Source organism: Bombyx mandarina, chromosome 22, assembly GCF_030267445.1.
Source record: "Bombyx mandarina strain Sakado chromosome 22, ASM3026744v2".
In the NCBI taxonomy this organism is placed as follows: Eukaryota; Metazoa; Arthropoda; class Insecta; order Lepidoptera; family Bombycidae; genus Bombyx; species Bombyx mandarina.
This window is the reverse complement of record NC_143228.1, coordinates 8863312-8876960: the sequence shown is the minus strand read 5'-3', so window position 1 is coordinate 8876960 and position 13649 is coordinate 8863312. Positions and strand designations below refer to the sequence as shown.

The 13649-nt window shown below is 36.3% G+C and overlaps 1 protein-coding gene across 1 annotated transcript; it reads right to left on the bottom strand.

Moving 5' to 3' along the window:
• Positions 1–4502: 4502 nt before the first annotated feature.
• CPR43 (cuticular protein RR-1 motif 43) lies at positions 4503–5800 on the bottom strand. Its single transcript, XM_028176011.2, has 2 exons — positions 5650–5800; positions 4503–5057 (listed from the first exon to the last, which is right to left on the bottom strand). The coding sequence occupies exons 1-2, from the start codon at positions 5662–5664 to the stop codon at positions 4677–4679; spliced, it is 396 nt and encodes a 131-aa protein (XP_028031812.2). The 5' UTR covers positions 5665–5800; the 3' UTR covers positions 4503–4676.
• Between the last annotated feature and the right edge of the window lie 7849 nt (positions 5801–13649).

Here is a 13649-nt window from a genome sequence, read left to right as displayed (position 1 = left end):
AAAGAAATTAAAGTAAATAAAGGTTAAGTTTAACAATGTCTTTTTTTACAAAGGAAATCGTAATTAAACCTAATTTATAAGTAGACTAAGACTTTGAATGCTTAAAACTGAATGACGTAAATTAAATGACGCTAAAATTAATCTCATAAACATATTTCATTAGTTGCTTGTATAATTCAAAATCATTGTATTTTTAAATAAAAATTTACAACATTATGCTGACATAAAAGTATATTTGTTGAATATCTTTTAAGATTGTAGTTGTAAATAATGTTGGTACATCATCAGCCCGTATCTCTCTCTCCATTGCTGGATGTAGACCTCTCCCATAGTCCGGTACAATGAACGATCCTCCGCCTTCCGGATCCAATCTTTCCCAGCATATCGCCGCAAGTCATCGGTCCACCAGGCAGGAGGACGCCTAACGCTGCGCTTACCGGTACGTGGTCTCCAGTCCAGAACGCGTCTGCTCCATCGCCCCATTGCCATTTCAGCTAGCTAATCTTTAGGTCTATGTCGGTTACTTTGGTTTTTTGACGGATTTCCTCATTTCTGACTCGATCTATCAAAGAAACTCCGAGCATACACCTTTCCATAGCACGCTGAGCGACTTTGAACTTACGGACCAGACGGTCAATGTCTACGTTTCAGCGCCATATGTCATATCGGTGTGTCGGTACATCATAGATTATAGCCACAGTTTGCCAATTTTATCATACAGCAACTGTGCTTTCCGGTCTGAAAAATAGATTTCATCATTGAAAAAAAACTCTATTTCCGATGTGACAGAGTACAGTTCTTTTACTACACAAAAACGTATAGGTACCGCACAGAGCTGACAATAATCTGGATAATGTTCCTGGTGCCTTAACGTGTCAAAACGAAATTTAATGATAGTACTTCCCAGTAGATATAGACTTACTAATGCTTGTGATAGTAGTAAATGCTTAATATCCTTTACATAAATTCATTTTCGGCATTTAAGACATTCGAGAAATATTTGTTTATATCTTTGATCTATAGAATTTTAAACTAGGAACAAATAACACTGTTCTAAGCTCAGGCTGATCCGATAAAGACATAAAAATAACATCAGCAACTGAAATTCAAAAGGAACATATACTAGTTTGTATTAATAAGCTAAAATTAGAAATAAATTACATTAAATTTTAATGAATGAAAATTAACGTCAAAAATCGTGTTGCAATTTATTTTTTATTTATTTATCATAGAAAACAATCGATGAGTATTTTAAATTAACGCCATCTACAAGTGTTAGAAGAAATCACGAACTAAGGACGTTTTGAGATAGGACAACTAGTCAACAATTTTGTATCAATTAATGTTGAACGGAGTTTCTGTTTTCGCCGCTAGATGTACGGTTTAAAGACTTATGCCGTATTTTAATTAACTATATAAATATATGTATATGTATATGTAATTGTATTTTTTTCCTACCTATGCTGATAGCCTTGAAAGGCTATTTCAGCTTCGCCTTGACGTGTAGGTGAGCTCACGGGGCTCAAACCGAGAGTATTGCGAACACTGGCCCTAGCAAGAGTAGTGTTTCGTAGAATCAACCACTGGATCGGAAACGCGACCCACTGAGAAGATCCGGCGAGAAACTCAGTGAGCTGTCTGTGTTTGTGAGTTAATTTACTCGTCGAGCCCTTCGACGCAAGCGACGGTTTCGGCGAGGACGGTGACCGATGCTTGAGGTATCTAAAAGCACCGTTAATGGATCGGGAGGAACCCTAACGACGCGTGTAATTGATTACTCATTAAATAACGCTTCTGAAAAACTTTCAACTCCACCGGATCGGAATTGTAGCCCGCTGAGAAGAACCAGCGAGAAAGACAGTGGGCCACAACTATTTGAACACAATAATATATTAATAAGATAGCGAACCGAATTACTTATGATCTTAATGGTAGAAATGACATAAAATAAAATAAATATGTTAATTTATATAAATACATATAATACCTATATATATGTGTAGTATTAATCGACTAATTCAATAAGAAGGAAGCAAATATGTACATACCATATATAAATATTCATTGTTTTATTATGACAGGTATGCCGACGAACTTATTGCCTACCTAGTAAATGCGGTAAGTCACGCTTACCGTATTGAAATAAGGAGACAAACTCTTAATGGTATTATTTTAGGGTTGTCCCACATTCCTATCATTGGATTCTTGGCGAAAAAAATGTTCTGGGTGTGATCACCAGTATGGATTTGCTCCCTAACATCATTCACTAAGTGATAGTAAAGCAAAAATTGATACCACTGTCAATTTTATAGTGTTTCCGTGAGAATGTACAGATTTGTCCCTTGTATGTTAATTTTAAAGACAAAAGTCTTTCACCATTCGAGCCAGACTATCAATTGGGAAATCTTCATTGTCGAATTGCTTATGTAGCAACGCCCGGTATATTTATTCGCATACTAATGTGGAACTAATGAAAAATCGTTAAATTAGAATTGCTGCCCGCGTGAAACAAAAGACTTCAACGCGCTTAATTTTGCAATGTTTTGTAAAACGATATTTTTTGCTAACTACCGTTACTTCTTTACAACTTTTTGGCAAACATTTACTTTCGCTGACTGATGTAAGCAGGAATAATTTTATAGCAATAAATTAAACTAAAAATTAGTTAAAATTTTGTTAAATAGACATAAGAGACACATTCATCTAATTTCAAATAGACGCATGCTTATGGGTAATATTTATGCCATGGGATTTTAACGGGCTTATTTTAGGCCGGCATGGGCAAGCTTGGTTAAAGTAGGATAATAGGTTAAAGTATTATACCTTCACGGGGCGACCCGAGGGGGCCGAGGCTTCGCCGCACGCTACCTTCACTCTAGCGCGATGGTACCTTTTTTTTCCTGCCTAAGCTGATAGCCTTGAGAGGCAATGTGAGCGTAACCCTAACAAGTAAGTGAGCTCACGGGGCTCAAACCTAACGACGTTGCTAACACTAACCCTAGCAAGAGCAGTGCTTCGCAGAATCTACCACCGGATCGGAAACGCGACCCACTGAGAAGATCCAGCGAGAAACTCAGTGGGCTGTGTCTGAGGGTTAATGTACTCGCCGAGCCCTTCATCACAAGCGATAGGTTCAACGAGAACAATGACCCGAAAAATCTACACTTGTTGGAAGAATGTATATAATAAATAAGTCTATCGACGTAGACACTATCGCTCTACCTGTATCTGCCACGAAGCCCACATGCGTTCCAGTTTGAAGCATAGACCAAGCGATAATACCATTGAAACTTCGAGTGTATATCTCAGGTAGATGGTGGCATTAACATCATGCATGAAAATCATGCTCGCAATAAAATCAGTAAAAATAATAAATGTGTGATATTAGCATATCTTCTAAGCAATAGCATATCTTCTAGGCGTTCCTTCGTCGTTTCTCCCACTGTCTTGGAACTTTTCACAGTTATCAATAAATCAAGGAAGATGTTTATGACATTACTACGTTAGTACAATACATTATGTACACATAATACATACGTGTAGCAAAAGTCAAAGCGAAGAGTGGTAGAGTTTCACTAGTTCAAAATGGACTATCCGTCAAATAGTAAATAGTTTCAAAGAATTGCGTTTTTATTGTTCTATATGAGCAAACAATCAGATAGTGTATTAGTTATCTAATATTAGTTATTAACAGAGCCCAAGACAACAAGACAAGAGGGGTCGTCGTACCCCTTTCGGGGGCACGGAACGGGCCTCGGGGCAAACCCCACTGCCCGGAACGAAGCTCCCGGCCACACAGGGCAGGGGTGATGTGGGAGCAGGACGAAATAAGGGAGGAGTGCTGTCCGCAGCGTATGGATATCCTAATGTGATAGCCTGTGATAGCCTAATTTCACTTTGTAACATGAAGTCAGATTCTAAATTTAATCTGTCCAATCACGTGGGAATGCGTGACTGCTTTGTGGCCATGGTAGGCAGGATGGTAGTACCTATCCGTGCGTACTCATCGTACATCCTAGAAATTGTATAGAACTAAATAGCATTCTAACAATTACCTAAGCAGCTACTTAATTTATTTTGTTAATTACAAATTGACATATTATGTAAATTTGTGGAATGTAATAAGTGAAATTCTAAACCAACATACAAGATGTCAAGCATCGGTTTGCATTCTTTATCATGATTTCAAATTAAAAAAAAAACTTATCTCTTATCTATCGTGATTATAACATGTGTCCTACATATTATGTACATTTGAGCAGTTGCTATACCTTTTATTTAACTTAAAAATAGTTATTGTAAATCTTTTAAAATTGTAGTATATTGTTCTATGTAAGATTTTTGTATACCCTAGAATCTCCATTTTAGTCTCCGCTTTAGTGTCTGCTGAAATTATTTCATTTTCAATTAAGAAGTACCTTTGTACTACGTTTATCTTTATACCTATTTAATAACGATTCTATTCTACATAAAAAATTAAGTATTATAAATAAATAATATACTTTTTAAATTTAGAATATTTTATTACTTACATCATAAATAGAACAATTCTGTACAAAAATATAAAAAAGAATATCTGAAATTACTTAAATACGTTAAGAAATAAATTGGCATCTCAAATTCAACTAGAATTACTGAATTAACTCTTTTTTTTTTTAAACAAACTAACGGAATATTTATGGCCTGTTGTTTTCAGGTTGTGGGGGAGCGGTGGCGAGGTATGCGAGAGCGCGCTGGATGACTTCAGGAATTGGGGGTGGTGTGGGTAAATGAGATCCCTGAGGCTGGAAGCCGTTCTCATTGGCGATGTAGGACAACTGGATAGTACCACCGTCCTCGCTTGGGTACTGGAATTGACCTTCAACCTCTAAAGCAGGTTCTTCAGCGCCGATGTTCTTGAGAGCGCCTCGCTCGGCAGCGGAGATACCATTTCCAGTCTCATAAGAGTATTGGTAGGACCCATCAGGCTCGATGCTGCTCTCCTGCTTCAGGATTGGGATGGGTTCAGTAGGTGATTGGGGTGCAGCTACCGCGACCGCCACAAGTCCGAAGAGAATCTGTAAAAATCCAATCGTCAAAATCGTTTATGATAATTGTCCCCTGTGGTCAATTTTAAGTATCGATTGGTAGACAAGCTTCACAGTTCACCTAGTATAGATTGCTTACAAGACAACACAACCCTAATGCCGTCATCCCTCTTCAAACATGACTTCGAAGTTCCACACTTCTAACCAGAAAGAGGGAGGATAATAGAACCTGCCCGTGCAGACTCACAATACGCTTTATTGTGACAGTGATTACGTATTCTTGTTTCCCAATTGTCCGTATTATAATATATGTAGACTTATTTCCCTGCTAACTATAAGCTTACACGGGTCTACTTTTTTGTCTATTTCTACCGCTAAGCAATCATGCAATCCAGCCTTAAAGCTAAAACGGCAGTTTTTCTAAAATAATAGAGATGTTCATGGGCTCCAGTACTCTCTTAACACCGGACGTAAAATCAGATATTTAACCAAAAAACGTTGTTTTCTTTTCGCGTCACTATAATAGCTTTTGCAAACAAACGACTTCACTTCACTAGCGTCACAATTTTTTATTTATTTTAAATAACATACTAAATAATAAAGCACGTTCACTAGCACTTACAACAAAGGTCTTCATGTTTGTATTTGTCGGTGAAGGCACTAGACAATGTTGTTGTGAGGCTGTACTATCAGCATTTATATACGCACGGGTTTCAACTGCCTACCACCTCTGGATATGATTGCAGCATTATGCACGTCACAATAAATTCAACAAAATATGTGCGTTCCTAACGTACTCGCGCGCTTGCGTGATGATCGAAAACGTCATTAATTAATTACACTCCATTCATTGTGCTTCTTCACGCATTCGGATGCTATAGTATTATATATAGTTATTAAATCAATATCCGATTGACACGTGATTTGTGTAAAATTCGCAACGAGCTGTCTATAGTGATTGACAATAAATCGTTACCCAACTAAAACTCAAGCTGTGTTGTATAATCTCGTGAATTCTTAAAGTATTGAATATGTAGGCAGGTAAGTAAATATACTAATTAGCAGCCTTAAGAAAGGAGGACGATTGGTAGATATTGCAATGTTTGAAGCTTCATTATTTTGTATAGTTAAATTAAGAAAAATAATAATAATATTCTATAAATTGGTAAATGTATTTGTTGCTTTTAAGTCTTGTATTTACCAGCCTTTGCTGTTTGAAAATAAAAACTCGTGTAAAAAAGTCTGAAAAAAAAAAAAAAAAAAAAAAAAAATATTCATCAATGAATAGAAACGATTTTTTTCAGAGTTTTTTTGTATATATTACCGACGAAAATGCTATCAATACCATTATTTTAAAATAAAAAATTCAATGAACGTACTTATTCTATAGTTAATTGTGATTTACATGCGTTTTTAATTTACTGCGACAAACTATCTGTATTTATAGTTAGGTATGCTAATGCTTCTGAAGTTGAACATCCGCTAGCTATTTACATCATCATCATCATCAACAGCCCACAGTCGTCCACTGCTGGACATAGGCCTCTCCCAATCTACACCACTGCTATTTACATATACTTGTTATATTATAGATTCTCTGTATTTTATAGTTAATTAATCATATAGTATATGAAATCATAAGCAGTAAGAAGCTTTAATTGTACGTGTTTTTTATATTCATGACGGGAAGTTCTACTGCAACAACAAACTTATTTCAATCACCTTAAGACACATATCATATCCTTAAGCTGCATACAAGAGCATAGATTCCCTTATACAGACCAGGGACTGCTCTCACTGAGACAATGAAGTTCTTCAAAGAGATTCGAAACCACACTTCTGATTATAATATCGGAACCGGTACCACATAAATTTTAATGCGTACATAAAAAATGCACAACATATTATTGATTGAACAATCAAGAACAAATTATGAACAAACGAATTAATAGAAAATAAGTAGAAAACGGGAAAAAAATTATAATATTTAATAAAATTATAGTAAATAAATTGGAATTTGTACTATTTAAAAAAAAAAAAATTTTAAATACAGTCACAGATTAGTACAATAGTTATGTACTATGTAATGTTAAGGTGACTGAAATTATTGATTTGTATTAAATCACTTTGCTAATTGTTTTAAACGAAATCGCAATTTACTGTCTGTTTTGTAGTAAAGTAAGGGGAAAAAATGCTCGTGAACAGAACTTAATTGTTTTCTAACAAGAGCACGCAATTAGCTACAAACTTTGATTGACAGCTGCAATTATGAGTTACATACATACATATTTGGTAAGCCAATCTCGAATAACGCACTAATTCAATCAATGTCCCCTTACTATCGAGCACCTTTGAATAATAGGACCATAGGCTAGTAACTTAAATTCCCAGTAGCTCATAAGCTCAATGTTTTAATATTCAAAATGCTCCTCATTTTAACCGACGTCAAAAACGAGGGCTTTCGCTATTCGCCTGTTATATGTTTTTTTATCTCAGAAATCTTTTCTAGATGAACCGATGCTTTTATTTTGCGAAGTGATGCTTCTTAGGTATAATCTCTTTGAAATGATTTCGAGATCTCAGATCTGACCACTTATTTTTGAGTTATCCTTAATAATGCATATTTAATTGAATTCGGCTACATAAATGATAATGCTATTTACTCTGTGATATGACAAATGTTATGAAAACGAAAATGATTGATTTCAAATCACCGCCGATAGATAGTAATCACCTGTGGTAGCGCCTATTGTGATCGCACTGGTAGGCGCTATAATTCTGCTTGTGTTCGAGTTCATAGTTCATTATGACAAGTAATCTTATAAAAAACTTAAAGTATTCAAAGCTTCTTCTTCTTCTTATCTAACACAGGCCGGGGTCACCGCAGTATTTCCTCTTATGATGCTGCAAGGATTTTGTACGAATTTTACGACCAACCGCCTACCCGACGTCAATCCTTCTTAGGTTATATCTCAGAAAACCACGTATTACAGGGAGACATTTTTTCTGTTTCTTCTTGAGTATTACTTTTACTGCATAAGTTTTTTGTTCTATGATTTGCATTTTGTCATTTTTAAACATATTTACTCTAAAATAAATTTGATATAGCAAATTGTAAAGTATTCGGAACATCAAAAACAAAAAAGTTATTAAAAAGCATCCATCGTATCCAATAAGTTCTTTAAGTAGTAATTAAGTTTAAAGTAATCATAATTTATTATTATTGCAACTAACCCAACCATTCCCATATATAAATGTAGTAAGTCACGGGTTTTCCAAATATATTTTTACAAAAATGAAACCGGTTACACAAGGACGCGACGAACACAAAATAGATATTGAATAATAACCAATAGGATTTGTTTTAATTATTAATTTGTAAAAGCTGGTTTTACTAACGAGACGAAGAATATTTATGAGAGAACAAATTAAGTATTTTCTAAGCAAATTTTATTTAAAACCAGAAATACTAAAACTGCGGGTTATTTATGTACACAAAGGATATGTTTTGGACATTATAAGTTGCGAAGGCACAAGCAAGTCGACGAAAACTGAACCTGAAATTAAAAAAGAAATGCCTCTTCACGTTCTGTTTGACCCTTGTTCCTTGGTTAGTAACAAATACTAGCTGCACTGAAAAAAGGCTAAGAATATCGGTTGTTTTTTTTTATTGCCTAGGTGTGTGGACGAGCTCACAGCCCACCTGGTGTTAAGTGGTTACTGGAACCCATAGACATCTACAATGTAAATGCGCCACACACCTTGAGATATAAGTTCTAAGGTCTCAGTATAGTTACAACGGCTGCCCCACCCTTCAAATCGAAACGCATTACTGCTTCACGGCAGAAATAGGCGGGGCGGTGGTACCTACCCGTGCGGACTCACAAGAGGTCCTACCACCAGTACTACCAGTCTCAGAAAAGCAGTCAAGTTGATGCTTGATTTGGATCTGGACAAAGATGTTTAATAAATGCCTGTGGCTCGATTGAGTGTTGTCACAATCAAATCACACCGGTCCTTCATGTCAGTAATAGTCTGACTTTCGAACTCCAAAAACGAAAACCAGCTACCGCCTGTTTCATAGGTGTTCCAGAACGATAGCACAAAAAAAACATATTTTATTCATATTTATTTTGCACGCAATGTATCACAATTAAAAGTTAACTCTGGCGCTCGTTTTTTTTTTTAGGACTGAGGGATTACCTGTAGCCCGGAGGCCTTTCCAGTTTCACCAGGACAGGTGGGCGAGCAACGACTCAGAGGAGGGGTTGACGCTCGTAATTAACCATCTCAAGATAGAGCGCTAGATAAGGAAAATTGCGTTCCGTTGTGTGTCCATGATCATATTTAAGACTAGTATTTTATTACCGGTTCGTCTTCGGGGATGTTCTTCTTATACCCCGTATAAAATCCCTCGACCTATTTATTTAGCCTAATATAAAAATGTTTCGATTATGTGGCTTAAGCCGTACAGCGCATGCCAGGCCTAGCTTAGTCTTAAAAACTCTACTACAAGACTTATAATGGAAATGGTCTTCAAAGATTCGTTTGTATAATATATTTTCAAGCCTTTGTAGAGTTAGCCCTTTATGTCAAACATCTCTAGTCGATTCTTGTCAAAATATTAATGTTTCAAATACAATGAAGTGTAAGCAAATATATAAATACTACGCTGACTCAGCGAACAATTAAAAATCTTGACCTCCGTCACATAAATATAAAATAATGTAAATGGTAATAAACCAATAAATACACAAACTATTAGTAATTTTATATGTATATTACACAAACAGTTTAATGTGAGGTCGGCAATAAAAACAAAATGGCGTTAGTACTTTGTAAAATATTCATTCATGCATACATAAGTCGTAAGGTTTTCTTGTATCCCAGTAACACTTGATCAGATTATCCCTAAGAGTTCTATCGAATTTTACTTTACTTATATTACCTTTAGCTCTAGACAAGAATATTAAGTAGTTTTATTCAGCAGCGCAGCTGACTAGAATCCAATGTTACATACCAAAGCAGTATAAATGTTCTATATGATTACGTGCATTAAATTTTAATGAGTCACATACATATGTTTTTGGGATAAAGCCAGTGTCAAAATCGCAGAAGCTCAAAATCGTCAACTAGGTATGTCTAAATGCGATTTAGTTCACCTGTAAGACAGGTGGCTAAGGTTGTGATGAACAAATCAAAATTTAATTACATCTTAGACAATGTTAAAATTACAAACAGCCTAATGACGAAGTTTTTATCGATGACTCCGCCTGTCGCCGGAGCAAAGTTATTTCCTTCTCAGGTGGTCATGATTGTGACTCAATGGCAGATTCTGCGAAGCACTGCTCTTGTTATGGCCAGTGTCAACAAGCTCTCTCAGGCTCAGCCTGTGAGCTCACCTACCGTACCGTGGGTAGTTAGAATAGCCCCCTAAGCTGCCAGCAATTTGGTAGGGAAAAAATAATTCTATTACCTAAACGCTCCATCACTTATTTTGCACATCAATTTACTCATTTTACTGGTGGTAGGACCTCCTGTGAGTCCGCACGGGTAGGTACCACCACCCCGCCTATTTCTGCCGTGAAGCAGTAATGCGTTTCGGTTTGAAGGGTAGGGCAGCCGTTGTAACTATACTTGAGACCTTAGAACTTATATCTCAAGGTGGGTGGCGCATTTACGTTGTAGATGTCTATGGGCTCCAGTAACCACTTAACACCAGGTGGGCTGTGAGCTCGTCCAACCACCTAAGCAATAATAAAAAAACCCATCAAATACATGAAACGGGTTTCTGTAGTTTTAGTCACAACATCAATCTTCACAAAAGATAAGGAAATAATGAGCTCTCTTAATTCAAGTGGAAAATAATATACATTTGGTAAATAAGGCCTTTGTAGAATCACATTTTGTGAACCACACATCCAAAGGGAAAATGGTTAGTTGTAATATAATAATTGTGATTTTGTGACTCAAGAATTTTATTAAGAAATAAGATCCGGTATGTTATACTCTGCAATACCGATGGCTCACAAAATATAAGGAAAAATTGACTACAAAATGTATTATGATAGTGTTAGCGCTTTACTCATTTTGCAACAAAATTTTCGTAAATTTAGAAAATATTGCACATTGTTACTTTTTATTATGTCTTTTATTAACATACTTCGGTAAATTATCTAAATTTTATTTTTTACTATATAGCTTTTCTAAATGATTAATACCCTTAAAATCTTGACAGGACGAGCTATTCACTAACTAAAAAAAATAACTATATTAAGTGGAAATCGAAAAGTGAATGCCTAGGAGTTTTGAAGAATATGTTTTCAAAAGAATATTTCTGACTCTTCTTACTCTTCAAATCCTCAAATCTCTTCGAATCTAGTACGAAAAAGGTGTAGATTGCAGATGGCAAGTAAAACAGAAAATTTTGGGAAAAACAAGTGACATTCGTCTTCCTCTACATTCTCCCTTAGAAACTTATTGACTTTAACAATCTCCCTAAATTAATGTAACAAAATAGAAAATAAATATTTGGTTATAATATAATATAAAAATTATCAGCAGTGTATGATCATGTATTATTTTTTATTTGGTGTGCCATATGTGTGTGTGTATTAATAGTGTGTATTTAGAAAAATATGACCAAGTAATAAATATAGTAATAAACTAATATCATATCTGTGTAACATTTTTGTATTTGATGAACCACACACGACATGAGAATTACATGGCATGATCTTGATGATGATCATGATCTCTCTATTAACAATAAAGTTACCGCTTACTTTAAGACTTTAGGTCATTATCTCCGTTTCTTTCTAATAATGTTTTCTTAGCCATCGAAATCAGATGAGCATGCGCATGATGGTAAATCTGGCCGTTGTATCTTAAAGTACTTTCCATAAACCTGTTCTGTATTCCTTTAAATCAGACAGCAGAGTTCCTTTGCCGCAAAAACAGGCAAGAAAGGGGTAATCAGTGAAATCATTCGACTGGCCTAATTCTCGGGGTTAGCTCCACAGATAGAATCAGTAGACCCCCTAACAGGACGGTGGTACTTATCCTATATAACTAGTCAGGTCATAAGTATTGTCACACAGTAAAAACTTTTCTTTTAGAATGCTGGCCACAAAAAAGTTTATTGGATTCGAATTTCGAATTGTTCATGAAAATAAAAATGTATACTTTTAGAATTTTCACTCATTTTTAAATATGGAGTGGACGCTTAAAGAAGACCGTGTTGCAGTTATTGCGTTGCATCGTTGCGGTTACGCGCCAATTCAAATTTTTAACATACTGAAAAATTTGAATATAACCAAAAGATTCGTTTATCGTACCATCAAACGATACAATGAAGACTCTAGTGTAGATGACAGGTCAAGAAGTGGTCGCCCTCGGTCTGTTAGGACTCCAGCAGTGATAAAAGCTGTGAAGGCGCGAATTCAAAGAAATCCCAAACGTAAGCAGAAACTGTTGGCCCTTCAGATGGGGTTAAGCAGAACCACGGTGAAAAGGGTGTTAAATGAAGACTTAGGGCTTCGGGCATATCGAAGAAAAATAGGATATCGTTTGAATGCTCGTCTAATGGACCTGAGACTGAAGAGATGCCGCGCTTTGTTAAAGCGGTACGCGGGAAAAAAATATCGGGAAATTCTTTTTTCGGATGAAAAATTTTTTACCGTAGAAGTGAGCTACAACAAACAAAATGATAAGGTGTACGCACACAGTAGTGAAGAAGCGAGCAACCGTATTCCGCGTGTCCAACGAGGTCATTTTCCATCCTCGCTCATGGTATGGTTGGGAGTTTCTTATTGGGGCTTAACAGAGGTACATTTTTGTGAGAAAGGTGTAAAAACGAATGCAGTTGTGTATCAAAATACAGTCCTGACGAACCTTGTGGAACCTGTTTCTCATACCATGTTCAATAACAGGCACTGGGTATCTCAACAAGATTCGGCGCCAGCTCATAGAGCGAAGAGCACACAAGACTAGCTGGCGGCGCGTGAAATTGACTTCATCCGGCACGAAGACTGGCCCTCCTCCAGTCCAGATTTGAATCCGTTACATTACAAGATATGGCAACACTTGGAGGAAAAGGCGTGCTCAAAGCCTCATCCCAATTTGGAGTCACTCAAGACATCTTTGATTAAGGCAGCCGCCGCTATTGACATGGACCTCGTTCGTGCTGCGATAGACGACTGGCCGCGCAGATTGAAGGCCTGTATTCAAAATCACGGAGGTCATTTTGAATAAACTTTAGTGTCATAAGAATCTATGTTTTGTTAAGTTCATTTTGGTATATGAATGGTTACATAATGAATAAACTTGTTTCAATTATTTTACATTAAACATGTGACAGAATTTATGACCTGACTAGGTTTTTTTTTTTTTGTTGCCTTTGTAGGCAGACGAGCATACGGCTCACCTGATGGTGAGTGGTTACCGTCGCCCATGGACTTCAGCAGTGCCAAGCCGCTGCCTACCGCTTAAGCGACCACCCCATGCCTACCAACAGTACTACTATTTACTATTACTAACTAATTTACTATTACCAGTACATGTAAATGCTTTGTGCGGTTTTTTTTTCATCATTGAATTTTACCAGCCGTAACCGTTTCGGCC